Source organism: Microcaecilia unicolor, chromosome 1 (genome assembly GCF_901765095.1).
Source record: "Microcaecilia unicolor chromosome 1, aMicUni1.1, whole genome shotgun sequence".
Lineage (NCBI taxonomy): Eukaryota > Metazoa > Chordata > Amphibia > Gymnophiona > Siphonopidae > Microcaecilia > Microcaecilia unicolor.
Genome location: NC_044031.1, coordinates 701,794,311 through 701,810,185, shown reverse-complemented (window position 1 = coordinate 701,810,185; position 15,875 = coordinate 701,794,311). Strand labels below are relative to the sequence as shown.

General features: G+C 43.7%; 1 protein-coding gene across 2 annotated transcripts in view; it reads right to left on the bottom strand.

Moving 5' to 3' along the window:
• The window catches only part of MYO1E (myosin IE), a 434,647-nt gene that overhangs the window by 112,063 nt on the left and 306,709 nt on the right, over positions 1-15,875 (bottom strand). For both annotated transcript variants that reach the window (XM_030188689.1, XM_030188678.1), the window contains exon 17: positions 961-1,067. In XM_030188689.1, coding sequence (XP_030044549.1) covers positions 961-1,067 — 107 coding nt within the window. The remainder of the gene's footprint in view (positions 1-960; positions 1,068-15,875) is intronic.

Here is a 15,875-nt window from a genome sequence, read left to right as displayed (position 1 = left end):
GGTAAAGCCATATTGCCTTGGATCTTGTAACCTGTTGGCTTCTGGAAAGTTAACTATCTTTTCCTTCAGCAGGCACTCCGTTATTTTTCCTACCACCAATGTGAGGCTTACCGGCAAAATGCATCAGATATGTCAAACTGCAATAAAAAAAATCTGTTCTCCTAAGCACAAATATTTCCTTACATAGGAGGTCAATACTAATAAAAGTGCTTTAGTGCTATGACCTGCCATGAACCCAAACTGAGAACAATGTAAACATAAGAAGTTTTCCATATATTCAGCAAATAATTTACCCACATATGATTCCATTAATTTAGTTAAGAAAGGAATACTGGCCACTGGCCAAAAGTTAGAAGGTACAAGATCCAGACCTGTTCCCTTGGGTATTGGGAGTCAAAACAATGTTACCCATATCCAAGGGAAGTGACTAACTGAAGCAACCTATTAACTTTAACGCTAATCCACCGAATAAATACATTGAGGGCTCTCGATAGTACGCACATTGGTGCAACATCCAGAAAACATTGAGAATGTGAAACTTTGTTTAATAATACTTTAACCTCCTCAACTGTAATCAGCCAAAAAAATTCTACAGGCACAGGGTTATCAACAGGCTCGGCAATAAAAGCTAGCCCAGAATTATGCCTACTTAATTCAGCTCATATCTGAAGAACCTCGGATTCAAAATAATCGGCTAAATCCTGGGCAGATGGAAAAGCCGAATTAGCTAAATTACTTGAAGAAGGAATAATTGTCAGATCCTTGACCCAATGAAAACAGCTTGAGCATCAGTTTTGAAATTCAGCTTTTCAATGTGACTTATAGTTCCAGGAGCCAAGTGTCCCCCTCCTACCTTACAGAGGTTGGCCCCTCATGACCCTTCACCCCTCCCAGCTTTCATCAGCTGAAAGTTAAGGTTGTGTAAGTTCCCTGCCCACTTCCCAAGGGAAAGAGTCATACCTGCTTTCCTCCCAGTCTCTTGGCTTCTTGGTTTCGTTAGGTTTGATGCAGCGAATATAGTGAGGCGTGCATTTCATAAGAGTGCTGACTAGATCATTGGCTTGTTTCTGTTGAAACAGAGGAAAGGATATTTATAAAAGAATAAGTGAACAGCTGTTGTGCAATATGTTTGAACATTTCTATGAAAGGAAGTACACCACTGTAATAAATGCCTCATGTTTATACGGATGAGACCTGGTCTAAAAATAGGAAGCAACAAACTATACAATTGAACCATATTGTTTCAGAAAATTCATTTCTTTATGATGACATCTATTTATTTTGGCGAACAGACACAGTGAAGATGACAATAAAACCACACACAGTCAGCGAAGGTGCTGTTAAAACTTTAATCAAAACAAGGCAAAAATTAACATGGGCCGTGTTTCAGCCAGCTAGGCCTTTAGCAGGAGTCTAATTCCAGCGATACTTTGATTTGATTGTACATTTAGCGATTTGAATTGAAGGTTAGAATTGTGTCAGCATTTGAAACCTTTTTTTAGTGGCGTTAGACTCCTGATGGTTGTCATCTTCGCTGTGTCTGTTCGCCATTTGTGCTGGTTTGTGAGGATTGGTTCTTCTGTTTTATTATCTATTTATTTTGCTCATTTTCTTCTGTTTTCTACTGCAATTATTTTAACAAAGTATTGTGTTGTTGTTGTATATACTTTGTAAATTTTATTGTGAATATATATGTTGTACAGTATTTTTGGGTATATAACCTGTAAAGAATGCATGATTTTGCATTTTGCCGCAAGAGGTGTGGGGTATGCATGAGTGCGAGCAATACAATGATTCTGCATACAAAATAGTGACCACTCACCAATATGGAGTGGTTATACGTTTGTAGTTACTACACAAATATATATAGAACACCTTACCTAACCATGGGGTCTTTTTACTAAGGTGTGCCAATAGATTTAGCACGCGCTAAATGCTGTGCAGCCCACTGTATACCTATGGAGTGCATGGCATTTAATGAACACTAATTCGATAGCATGCGCTAAATCCATTAGCACACCTTAGTAAAAAGACAGCCATATGTTCAGAGTAGCCTAGTGATTAGAGCACCAGTCTTGACATCCAGAGGTGTCAGGTTCAAATCTCACTGCTGCTCCTTGTGATCTTGGGCAAGTCGCTTAACCCTCAGGTACAAAATTAGATTGTGAGCTCTCCAGGGAAATACCCAGTGTACCTGAATGTAACTCACCTTGAGCAATTACTGAAAAAGGTGTGAGCAAAATCCAAGTAAATAAATAATTTATATTATAGAATTGAACATCGTGATCAGAAGATGGAATCATGAAAGTAATGCTCTTGTCATTTATCTATGAACAGACACTACATTGGCTTCCACTAAGAGAACGAATTGCGTTCAAGGTCTGCACTCTGGTTCATAAGATCATACACGGTGAAGCTCCGGGGTATATGTCAAGCCTTATAGACCTACCAACCAGGAATTCTACTAGATTATCACGTACGTTCCTGAATCTCCACTACCCCAGCTGCAAAGGTCTAAAATATAAATTAACATATGCTTCCAGTTTCTCCTATATAAGCACGCAAATATGGAATGAATTACCAAAATCCATAAAAACAACACACGACATAAAAAAATTCTGAAAATTACTGAAAACCAACCTATTCAAAAAGGCATACCACAAAGATCCATACTAAACACCAGTAATAAATTTCCACCAGAACTACACAAGATGTAACCTTTAACTTTCTGATTGTTTCAAACTAATCTATTTACGATTGAAGTGTATTATTTCTGACTGTTCAAGTTGATTTATCACGATTGAAGTTTAATCTTATTATACCTTTTATTTTTCATCATGAAAATGAACTTTCTTCACCAGGATATCTAACCCATTCTGTCATCTCCATCTTAACTATGTATTTCTCTATTCCGGAATTGGTGATCACCATTACGGAACAATGTAAGCCACATTGAGCCTGCAAATAGGTGGGAAAATGTGGGATACAAATGCTACAAATAAATAAATACTGTATTACACTCTTACTATTGCTTAACAAATCTATGTTCCTTCACGTGTAATACCTGAAACTTAATTACTACATCTGTTTGAGAAATTACTAAGTGGCCCTTTTACTAAAGTTTAGCATGTACTAATGAAGTTAGCGTGCACAAAGTAGGTCTTTTACTAAGCCACGGTAGAAATCAGCCTCAACAAATCACACAATCACTACAGCTCACCTTTAACTTACCTAACACTTCCCGTCTATCCTCCCTTACCCAATCTTTAAACAATAATAATTATACTTGTTATCATGAAATGACTATGCTTATCTTCTCTTACCAACATTCAAACTATAAGAATTGTACCTGTTATTACGAAATGATCATGTCATAACCACACTCTGTAAGCCACTTTGAGCCTACAAATAGGTGGGAAAAAGTGGGATACAAATGCAATAAATAAATACACGCAGGACGCCCATAAGAATATAATGGACATCTCAGCATTTACCACCAGCTGATTTCTTCCGTGAGCTAAAAACACTACTTCGGCTTAGTAAAAGACCCCCTTAGTTTGTCCAAACAACCCTCAGTGTCCAAACAAAATCAGTACACTTATCTTAGCATTTTGCAACCTCTTCTGAAAGGAGCCAACCAGTTCTACAGAGCCCCATTTCGGAGAAAACCTCCTTCTTCGGAAACCTGCAAATTTTTTTCGTAGCTCCCTTACATTTCCATTCCCATACGATTGCAAAGATAGCGCTCCTAGAGGCGCATTTAATGCACGCAAAGTCCATTAGTGTGTGCTAAGCTTTAGAAAAAGAACCCCTAAGTAATTTAAGAAATTGCTTGATATTAGTTTTAACAAATTTATATATTGAGAACTAATGAACATGTGATTCACCTTATTCATTGGAATCAACAGAATATCTTATGGTTACCTTCCTGTCTTAATTGCGGGTAATACACAGCTGTGAGGTATACAAAGATGTGGGCTGTATATAATTTTACTTACAAAAATAGTGCTTCTCTGTGGATTGTACATGGGTGCGGTTTTACACAGGTGTGGGGTATATAAGTGAAAACACGGTTTAAGCGCACGGTTTAATCTTAAAGATATGCAGATTATAAGAGAAAAGAAATATTAAATAAAAACAGAGAAAATATTTCTGTTTTCCAGGGCCAGTTTTGATTTACCAATCCAGTACCATCATTCGTAGCCAGAGGAAATGTTTTCACAGTGCGGCATCACACATGAAGGCATAAGGAATCCTGCATACTGATACGAAGCAGGGTTCCAAAACGGTCCATGAGATCTGCCATGCCATACTCTAACAGGACATGACACTAAGTATTCCTCCTGTCCTGAGGCCGCCAACAATGTGTGGGGATTTCATTTTGTAACCTCTGCGCATCATTCGTGGTGTGGGCTTCTGGTTGCACCAAATTTTCAAAAAGAGAATGGGGGGCATTTCCCTTTGAAAATGTGCTTGAAGGACTGTGAGTACAAAGAGGGACCAGACTCTCATGATTCTGCAGCCAAAGTAAGGTCCACAAAAGTCCCTTTTTGCAGAAGGGGCTAGTCCCCACAGAATCACTGGAGGAGACCAGGAACTGGACAGAAGATGGTGACAGTAAAGTAATTTCCTCGCCCCTCCCCATCCTCTCACATGTGCCAGTTCTGAAACTGGAGGCGGAAAGGGGCACTGCATCACTGTAGCAGGTCAGGCCATGACCATCTCCTCTGCTGTCAGGAACTGAGAGTCATGAGTTGAGCCATAGGATTTAAAGTGTGATACTTGGGCTTTGGAGGCAGAAGATGAGGATGTGGCTGAGGAACTTCAGTGCTTCTGTCCTCCTCTGATCTCTGAACAAACAACAACATTGGCAATTGAGCCAGGCTAAAATCATCAGTCTTTCTTTCATATTTTCTGAGTTTCTTCTGCATGCATGAGAGGAGTTTCCCAGGGGTTTGTGCTGGGACCACTGCTTTATAACATATTTATAAATGATCTAGAGATGGGAATTACTAGTGAGGTAATTAAATTTGCTGATAACACAAAGCTATTCAAAGTTGTTAAATCACAAGAGGGCCTTACGAGACTGGGCATCCAAATGGCAGATGACGTTTAATGTGAGCAAGTGTAAAGTGATGCATATGGGAATGAGGAATCCAAACTATAGCTACGTGATATACGGTTCAACATTAGGCATCACTGCCCAGGAAAAGGATCTAGGTGTTATTGTTGATGATACATTGAAACCCTCTGCTCATTGTGCAGCGGTGGCTAAGAAAGCAAATAGAATAATAGGAATTATTAGGAGAGGAATGGAAAACAAAAATGAGAATGCTAAAATGCCATTGTATTGCTCCATGGCACGATCATACCTCGAATACTGTGTGAAGTTCTGGTCACCGCATTTCAAAAAAGATATAGTGGAATTAGAAAAGGTACAGAGAAGGGTGATGAAAATGATAAAGGCTAAAGTGCTTAGGGCTCTTCAGCTTGGAGAAGAGACAGCTGAGGGGAGATAGATAGAGGTCTATAAAATACTGAGTGGAGTGGAAAGGGTAGACATGAATTTTTGTTTACTTTTTCCAAAAATACTTAGAGGGCATGTGATGAAACTACTAAGAGGTAAATTTAAAACAAACTGGGGAAAATATTTATTCACTCGACGTGTAATTAAACTTTGGAATTTGTTGCCAGAGAATGTGGTAAAAGCAGTTAGCTTAGCAGGGTTTAAAAAAGCTCTGGATCATTTCCTACAAGAAAAGTCCATAAGCAATCATCAAGATGGAAGTGGAAAAATCCACTGCTTATTTCTAGGATAAGCAGCATAAAACCTGTTTTACTGTTCTGTACTTGTGACTTTGATTGGCCACTGGCTTTCAGAGCTTAGCCATGTGGGATGAGCAGCCAGTCCTCACCTCCTTCCAAGGTCCTCAGCTTCCTGATCCAGCATCCTGTTCAGGGTCCTCCTCGCCCTGGGTTGGGAAACCTGCTGGCTGTTAGTGTCCACAGTTTCTTGGTCCAGCCTTCACTTTGGGGGCTTCTATTCCCCGGGTTGGGTAACCCATTTACTTCTGCTGGCTATCTGCTGTGAGGAAGCTCCTCTCCATGGGCTGAGGCTCTTTCCTCTGGTTCCTTCTCTCTCTCTGCTTCTTAGCTCCCTCCTTTCTATTCAGGAGTTCTCAAACCCCTCCCACCTTTGAGGCCCATCCTTCCCTTGATTGGTAGATAGAAGTTTAGGGAAACTTGAAGCCTCTCCCTTTAGGTGTCTTCTCTGTTTCCTAGGGAACAATAAAACCCCTGTGAACCTTGGGATTCCGCTCCAGGTCTTCTTTCCCTCCCAAGCTTGAAATTCCTCCTAAGGCTCCTTTATATACCCGAAATAGGAGATGTGGAATGGGTGCCCTGACTGCTCGTCTCAACACCACAGTTTGCAGCTTTATTGTCAATGCTTTCTTCTTTGATTTAGCCCCCTCCACCGCATATTTTTAGCATGGTTTCAAAACATTTAAGGTCTTTCTTATGAAACTCCTGAATTTGCATGCTTCCCTTCAGACCACCATTACATTACCCTGATTCCAGGGAAATTTGACTGCAAATAAAAGTCAACCTTAGGGTGGGGAAGGGAGAAAATTGAAAATTTTCATGTAGAATTATAGTACTTTAACAATTGCTGGTATGTATTGCTACTTGGATTGTTGATGTAAGGTTTGTTGGCTATGTTTAACATGTTGAGCCATCAATAAAAATGTTGAAACATAAAAGTCAACCTTATCTTATAGTATTTGCATCTTTCTGGTCTTCATTTAGTGATTCAGTTGGAACTGTAACAGCAAGTTTGGTTCAGTTAGAGGGTAATTCTACAAAAGGGCACCTATGTGGAGCCTATTCTATAAAGGAAAGTAGACACTTAGGGCCTGATATTAGAAATGATTTCAATAGCCAGGAGAGGCTCCTGGCTGTTTAAATCACCTAAACTGGATAGTGCTGCTGAAAATGTCCGGTTAACGCCCGAGTCGAAACTGGCTATTTTGGTGGCATTCCGGGGGAGGAGCTGGCACTTAAATGATTAAGTGCCAATTTTTAGCACTTAGTCCTATCTTTATGTGATTCTTCATAGCCGGTTAAGTGCTGAATATCATACTTTACTAGCTATGTTTTTGCCGGCTCCATAAACCCAGAAATTCGATTCTGAAGCCTGGATATATGGCCTTGCATTCAATTTCCGGGTAAAATGCTGGTAGCAATCAACAAAACGCTGCTCACCGCTGGCTGAATATTGGGCCCCTAGTATCCTTTATAGGATTGGTTCCAAACCTGGTCCTAAAGGCACCTCAGCCAGCCAGGTTTTCAGGATATCCACAATGAATATTCATGAGAGAGATCTGCAAGCAGTGGAGACAGTACATGTAAATCTCTCTCATGAATATTCATTGTGGATATCCTGAAAACCTGACTGGCTGGGGTGCCTTCAGGACCAAGTTTGGGAATCACTAAACTTTACAGAATACTAGTGTGACAGGTCAAATCCGTGCGCGTAATTCTGCTGCGACCACTTACAGCAAGCACACAGCTGGTATAAATGCTTGCATCTAGATTGCTAAAAAACTTGCGTAAATGATATGATTCTATCATTTATGCATATAACTGTGCGCCCCACCCATGGTTCACCCAGACTCTGCCCATGCGAATTCACTCTTTCAAACCAAGAGCCATTGTATTTATGTGAAAACACAAGAGGAGGAGGGTTCCTCATAGAAACAAAGACAAAATGAAAGAGCGGAGACAACCAAGGAGGGGGTGACAGACGACTCACACCACTAACAGCTAACAACAGTGGGTAGAAGCTGCTACCTCTACTAACACAGTAATATAGTAAATGATGGCAGATAAAGACCTGAACGGTCCATCCAGTCTGCCCAACAGTCACACTCATTATCAATTAATGATTAAAAAAACAAAGAATGTGGTATAAAAATACTTGATCATGGTCTTTTTTTTTTTTTTACATTTCTGGGACAGGTTCTTCAAGCACGGTCCTTACGTTCCAGCTACTGGAGTTACCATCAAAGCCTACTCCAGCCTATTTGAATCCATCTGGTCATTTGCAGAACACAGACTGAAAAAGTCTGCCCAGTAATGTCCTCACACTCCAGCCCTGCCAGCCAAAAAAATTCAGTGCCCGAGCCACTCCCCTCTTCTTTGTGCTGCTGCTGTAATACGGACATTGGTGGCGTGTATCCTGCCACTCCTCATGCATGCTCTGTTTGCGGAAGGAGGAGGAAAGTGGCTTCGGCACTAAATTTCTTTGGCTGGCGGGGCTTCAGTATCCCGACAGCAAAGGTATTTTTGAAGCATGGGGGGGGGGGGGGGGGGAGGACAGAATGCTTTGCCCCTTCAGTCCACCCCTGGCCTCCCCCCCCCCAAAAAAAAAAAAAAAAATTCAGAGGGCTGGCTATGGTCCTGACTGGTACAATTCTATTAAAACTAATCTTGCTGATAAGTCATCATTAGCACCGATTACTATACAGTTAACCACAGCAGCTGTACTCTACTTCTGCACCACGGCTGGAAACGTGCTTTATGTTCATATATATGGTACACATATAAAATCCAAGTATTCCAACAAAGCTATGAATATAAAAGCAATAAACACGAACACTTTCTAAAAGCACATTCCACAAAAAAGTCATGAACGATTGATTGGTGGCTAGTGGAAAAATGTGTTTCTGATCTCATCTCAGAGATCTTGTTACTTCAAAGAACCAAGAGGCTTGGCAGCCACTCTAAGATTTGTCAGATGTGTAAGAAGAGAAAAACGTAACGATCACTGCATTTTGTGTTCTCTAGACATGAAAAGCTCCCTAGTAAATTTAGTTTAGATTAAAGTAGGTTCTATAATACTTGCCCACTCTTCATTAGTTTTTAAAATAGCAAGGTTTCATTATTAACCCTGCCAGGGCAATAAGAACAGTTGTTAACCCCTTGGTGTCTGATGAGCTGGGGGGAGAGGGGTTCTACTCTACCTCTGGGGTAGCTCACTGCCGGACCATTGTTGTGTTCTTGTTTGTATTTCTTATTGTGTTTTTACTGGATTCTGCTTTCTCTTGATCCAGCTTCCAGTGTAGTTTGTTCCTGCTCCTGTGCAGGAGTTCTGTCTCAGATTTTGTTTGTTTTTTGGGTTTTGTCTTGCTTTATTTTTTTTTGCTTTGGATATTGTTTTGGACATTAGCTGTGTTTTAACTCACCATTAGCCCTGGGGCTAGTGATAATTAAATTGCCTTAACAAGTCGCGTGTCTGCACTTTGTTTTCTTTTCTTCTTATGGGGGCCCCTTAGTGACTGCCCATATTCCCAGCAAGGCCGCGGAGGTGGAGGGGGGGGGGGGGACAGGAGTTGTAAAATTCCCCAGGCTTGGCCTCCAAGGGGGGGGCCTGGGCCCAACACCGGCAAGCTTCTTCCTGCCTGCCTGCTTACGGGTCTGTCTTCTCCTGTTCATGCATACAGCCCAGGACCCAGATGATTACACTAGTGCAATATCACGTTAAAGCAATCATCCGGGTCCCGACTCCAGACACAGTCAGAAGCAGGATAGGACAGACCGTGGAAGTGGGCAAGCAGGAAGAGGCTTGCTGGTGTCAGGTTTAGGCCCCCCCCTTGGAGGCAAAGACAGAAAGGTAAGGGGGCAGGCAGGAGGGAGTGGCAGCACTGGTGGTGGGGGAGCGGTGCACGGTGGTCCAGTTCTGCCCCGGGCCCAGCTATGACTCTCTGTGGCCATGATTCACAGAAAGCGGAATTAGAAAAGGTTCAAAGAAGAGCGACTAAAATGTTAAAGGGGATGGAACTCTTCTCGTATGAGGAAAGGCTAAAGAAGTTAGGGTTCTTCAGCTTGGAAAAGAGATGGATGAGGAGAGATATGATTGAGGTCTACAAAATCCTGAGTGGTGTACAACGAGTAGAAGTAAATTGATTTTTCACTCGTTCCAAAAGTACAAAGACTAGGGGACACTCAAAGAAGTTACATGGGAATATTTTTAAAACAAATAGGAGGAAATAATTTTTCATTCAACAAATAGTTAAGCTCTGGAACTCTTTGCCGAAGGAGGTGGTAACAGCGGTTAGCGTATCTGGGTTTTAAAAATGGTTTGGACAAATTCCTGGAGGAAAAGTCCATAGTCTGCTATTGAGACAGACATGGAAAGCAACTGCTTGCCCTGGGAATTGTAGTATGGACTGTTGCCACGATTTGGGTTTCTGCCAGGTACTTGTGACCTGGCTTGGCCAATGTTTGGAAAACAGAATACTGGGCTAGATGGACCATTGGTCTGATCCAGTATGGCTACTCATGTTCTTATGACAGAGCTGATGCTGGATCTTTCTATTCCTCAGCCAGCATTGGATCCTAGATCACTTGGTCATAATGCACAGGGAAGGGAGCAGGGCCAGAATAAGGCCAACTGATGCCCTAAGCTCAGCCCAGCAATGGTGCCCCTCAGCCCTTCCATTGCTTAACTGACAAGGCATTAAGACACAATAAGTGCTGAGAAATATCATTATTGTATGAAACGAAACATCATATAAACTTATAATAATTTAAAAAGCACTGAAATTCAAGCTGGATAATGGGTGTGGCAAACGGCAGTGAAAGAGTTAAGGGCATGATAGCTAGGGGGAAAAAGTCTGTGGTGCCCTCTTCCCTTGGTGCCCTAAGCACGAACAGTGTGATACAGCTTAGTTGGCATTAGGGGCGTATCTGCGTGGGGCCACAGGGGCCTGGGCCCCCACAGATTTCGCCCTGGACCCCCCTACCGCCGTGAACCCTCCCCCGCTGCCGTTGTTTACCTTTGCTGGCAGGGGACGTCAGACTCCGAACTGGATTGAACAGCTATCAACTACAGCACGGCCACGGAGGCCGAAGAAGAACTTTAAAGACATCGCGTCGGCTGGCGGGGGTTGGGGTCCCCCGCCAGCTGAAGAAATTTTAAAGGCGGCAAGCGGACCTCGGCTGGCGGGGGTTGGGGTCCCCCGCCAGCAAAGGTAAGCAACGGCAGCGGGGGAGGGTTGGCGGCAGGGGGGGAGGGTGGAGAGACGTTGGTGGGGGGATCTGGCAATGGCGGCGGGGGGGGGGGGGGGGCTAAAATGTGGCCCCTCCCTCTGGCCCCCCCTACCGCCGGAGTCCAGATATGCCCCTGGTTGGCATGATTAGAAGAATAGAAGGTAATGATGAAGCTCATGATTTTACTCTATGTTTTTCTTTCTCTTGTAGGTATAGGTTGAATGCTCTGTATGAATGATGTTCTCTTTCCTGAGTTCCTTTCTTCCTTTTATAATTTTGTTTTTATTGTAATTGTACATCACTTTGATTTGCCATGTAAAAAGAGCAAGTTATCAAGCCTGAATAAACAAACATTATTTTGCTTAATGGTTAATCCAGGGCTGGAAGGGAGATTAAAAATGTCTGAAAACTGGAGGGGGGTAACTATTTTTGCAACTGGTTTTCCATTCCAGATTTTAATTTGAGAAAATGTTTGGACAAAACTGCAAAAACTGATGAGAAAATATATAAAAGACTTAAAATTAGGTGCCACCGGAGGAAGTGACGTCACGAGATTAGATGGCTGCCTAAAACTTTTGCTCCTGCATTTCCCTGCTGAATTGAGCTATTGTCTGTGGTGCCCCACTACAAATTCAGTGCCAAATCGGGTGGACAAGGTTGGATCAGCCTGCTCCACATAATGAGCAAAATTACGACTTCGCAGACGCGGGAGGGAGAACGCCACTCGACTAGGCAGATGGCGAAAGGCCTGTCGCGCCATGCGTCCCCGGAGCAGCGGCGCTCATCTGATTCTGACACTGCGTCTTCCCACGTGGATCAGCGAAGTTCGGCGCTTAAAAAGAAAAGTTACCCCAAAGATCTTGCGAAATGCCTTGAAGCAATACGCGAAGAAATTAAGGCGTCCAGGGTGGAAATTCTGGAACACGTGGACTCCATTAGCCTTGATTTACGGGAGCTGGGAGGCCGCGTGGTGGCATTAGAGGAGAGGGCCGACGAGCAGGCAGAGGCTAATGCGGCCATGGACGCGCGCATCAATCAACTGACTGAACAGGCTGAGGAGCTACAATATAAGATGGACGATTTAGAAAACAGAGGGCGCAGACATAATTTGAGATTCCGGGGAGTACCTGAAAATGGCGGCGGCGAAGATATTCCAACTGTTGTGCGAACTCTCTGCGAGCATATCATGGGAGAGAGCTACACCCCTGGAGAGCTGGAGATCGACCGTGCACACCGGGCATTGGGTAAAACAATGGCAAACAGGCCTAGAGATATAATTGTGCGCTTCACATCCTTTACATTCAAGGAGCGGGTCTGGCAGCGGGCTCGTCAGCTGACCACGCTAGAATATAAAGAAGCGCGGATCACGGTGTTTCAAGACCTTTCACTATACACGCTGGCTCAGAGGAGGGCAATGAAATCTGTCCTGGAGATCTTAAACAAGGAAAAAATTGCATATCGCTGGAGCTTCCCTTTTGCTCTATGTTTTGAGTTAAAAGGCAAACAGCTCCGGTTTCGCCGGGTCTCCGAAGCATGGCAGATCCTACACGAAGCAGGCCTGACCCCAACATCTGCATTGCCAACAGAGATAGCGCCTTCCACGAAAGCTCGCTTGCAGAAGTGGAAGCGTGTGGGTCAGAAGACTCAGAAATAAAGGAACTGAGTTGGTTTTGTACACTGGTAAACTCTGTTAAAAAACTTTTTGATGTCAGCGTAATGGGACCTATCAAACTGTTTGGCAGTTGGAAAGTTTTCAAGTGGTAAATGCTTTAACAAGGGGTGGATGTGCCACAGATGAATAGCATTATGAGCTATTAATCCATAGAGAGGGGACTTGTGTGTTGCGTGGGAGAGGGTGGGGTGGTCTATTTGATCGGGGGGTTTCTTTCTCTGACAACCCATTCGGTGCCTGTGGCACTGTCTGGTGGGGGGATGGAATTAGGTAGAACTGGTGGGAGTGGGGGAATTAGGAGGGCTTTTAAGGGTCGGGAACTAGATGGGAGGGTAGGAATGGGGGGAGAACAGTGGGAGGAGGGAGGGATGCGAACACGGAAGGGATCTCGGGGTAGGGTCACAGAAAAGGGGGACGGGGCGACTGAAATGATCTCACGTACAGACTGTAATGTATGCTGGGTGACTGAAATGTTTTCACGCTCATATTGTAGTGCATATTGGAATGTAAAGTTGCTGCTAATATCAAAATTGCATGCTATTTACATCTTGAATAATGTGTGCTGAGTTAAAGCTATTATCCTATAATGTTAAAGGTTTGAATATGCCCCAAAAGAGGCAGAAGCTCTATAGAGAGCTACAACAGTTGAAGCCACATGTGGTTCTCCTGCAAGAGACGCACCTCCAAAGCAAGCATGAAAAACTTCTCTCCTGCTCGGGATATCCTGGGGTCTATTGTGCCTCTTCTGAGGCCTCCAAAAAAAGAGGGGTGGCTGTAATGTTCCACTCAGCAGTAGCGGTAAAGGTGCTGCGAATAAAGAAGGACCCGGGAGGGCGGTTTATATCTCTACATGTCCAAATAGATCAGGTCGATTTAACGATAGCATCTGTATATGCCCCCAACAGTGGGCAGGCAGAGTTCTTTACTAGGGTGAAGAATTTGCTAGCCTTATTTGTACAGGGCCCTTTAATAATGGGGGGTGATTTTAATGCAGTCCTTAACCCAGGTATGGATAGAACGGGACCAACTAATAAGGAGGGGAGAAGAGAGGCTCTAGCACTGGAATCATTGGCCCATTCCCTAGGTACACTAGATCTATGGAGACTGACACATGTGGCGGACAGAGATTATACATATCATTCCCCAGTGCACAATTCTTATTCTCGTATCGACCATATATTTGTGGATGTCTCGCTGGTAGAGCACGGTCCAACAGCTGGAATAGGCAACGTAACGATTTCTGACCATGCACCTTTATGGGTCACCTTGCCGAATATAAAATTGGAAATAAAGGATAGGAGATGGACACTGAACACGAGCTTGTTGCTAGAACAGGAGGTGGAGGACGGCTACAGAAAGCTGTTGAAGGAATATTTGGAGTTTAATATCAATTCAGGCCCACCCTTAGCTATTGTGTGGGACGCAATGAAGGCGGTCTCAAGGGGTTACTTTTTAAAACTAGCAAGTGCACGTTCTCGGGCACGTAAACTCCAAATAGCGAGATGTATGGACCGGATACAGGTGCTGGAGGGTCAACATAAAGCTTATAAATCTCCTCACATATTGACCCAACTGCGCGGAGAACGGATGAAGCTGGACTCCATTTATTCAGAGCAGCTTAACATGGGCCGAGAGAGGTTAAGGGCTGGAGTATACGAATTTGCCAATAAGGCTGGCCGGCTCCTGGCTATTAAATTAAAGAGGCAAAAAGTTGACCGTACAGTAAAGCAGATACGTGATGGCACAGGTTCCATAATATATAAGTCAGACCTTATTCGTAAACGCTTTAGGGAATTTTATCAAGCATTGTATACACAAGAGATCACACCCCCCTCGGAATCTATCGATACCTACTTGGCTGATAGTGAGATTTCATGCCTGACACTCCAGCACCGAGAATTGTTAGATAGGCCCGTCACTCCACTTGAGGTACAGGAGGCAATACGCAGTCTGCCCTCTTGTAAGTCGCCTGGACTGGATGGGCTTCCGAACGAATTCTATAAGAAATTTGCAATAGAATTGGCTCCACTCCTCGCGGACCTGTTCAACCAGGTGGGAAAGGGGGGGGGAAGCTGCCCGCCTCAATGATGGAGGCTTGGATTGCGGTGTTGCCTAAGCCAGACAAAGATCCGGTTGACTGTGGTTCTTATAGACCTATTTCAATCTTGAACGCAGATGTTAAAATACTGGCTAAAGTGCTGACAAACAGATTGGCACCATTGATGCCGACACTCATACATCCTGACCAGGTTGGGTTTGTGTCGCACCGTAAAGCCACAGATAACATCAGGCGTACCCTGGACCTTATATATCTAGCAAAAAACACTAAACGGCCTCTGTGTCTGCTTAGCTTAGACGCAGAAAAAGCTTTTGACAGGGTCCATTGGCCCTTCATGTATAAGGTTCTGGAGGCCATGGGGTTTGGAGCCCAATTCAGGAGATGGATCCAGGCACTATATGATTCTCCTCGAGCATGTGTCCGGATCAACGGGAGTAATTCAGATCTGTTTGGACTCCAAAGGGGAACTAGGCAGGGATGCCCATTGTCACCCCTCCTATTCGCAATGGTTGTGGAGCCGTTTGCTTCAAAACTAAGGTTAGATCCGGGAGTGTTTGGGGCCCGTGTAGCGGATAGAACGCATAAGGCAGCTCTTTTCGCGGATGACATTCTGTTATATGTTACTCGTCCTGTGCCCACTTTCTCTACCCTTCTGTGTCTTATAGAGGAATATTCAGCAGTTTCTGGTTTCAAAGTTAATATGACAAAGTCAGAAGCTTTGAATATTTCACTTCCAGAGGACATAGTAGAGACTCTGAAGGCGCAATATCAGTTTCGGTGGGCTACAAAACACATCAAATACCTGGGGGTAAATATTACTTCCAATCTCTCTGAATTAACCGAGGCCAATTATAAGGGGCTGACTCGCAACATCAAGTTAGACTTAGAGCGTTGGGGGGATCAGGAGGTTTCGTGGTTCGGAAGGATAGCCATTGTTAAGATGAACGTGTTGCCCCGTCTATTATATTTATTCCAAGTGCTACCTGTAATGCTGCCCAGGCGACTCCTTGCATCCATGCAAGATTCTATCATGCGATTCGTCTGGGCAGGTAAACGTCCGCGTTTAGCGCGTCAGTTGCTCTACCAGGATAG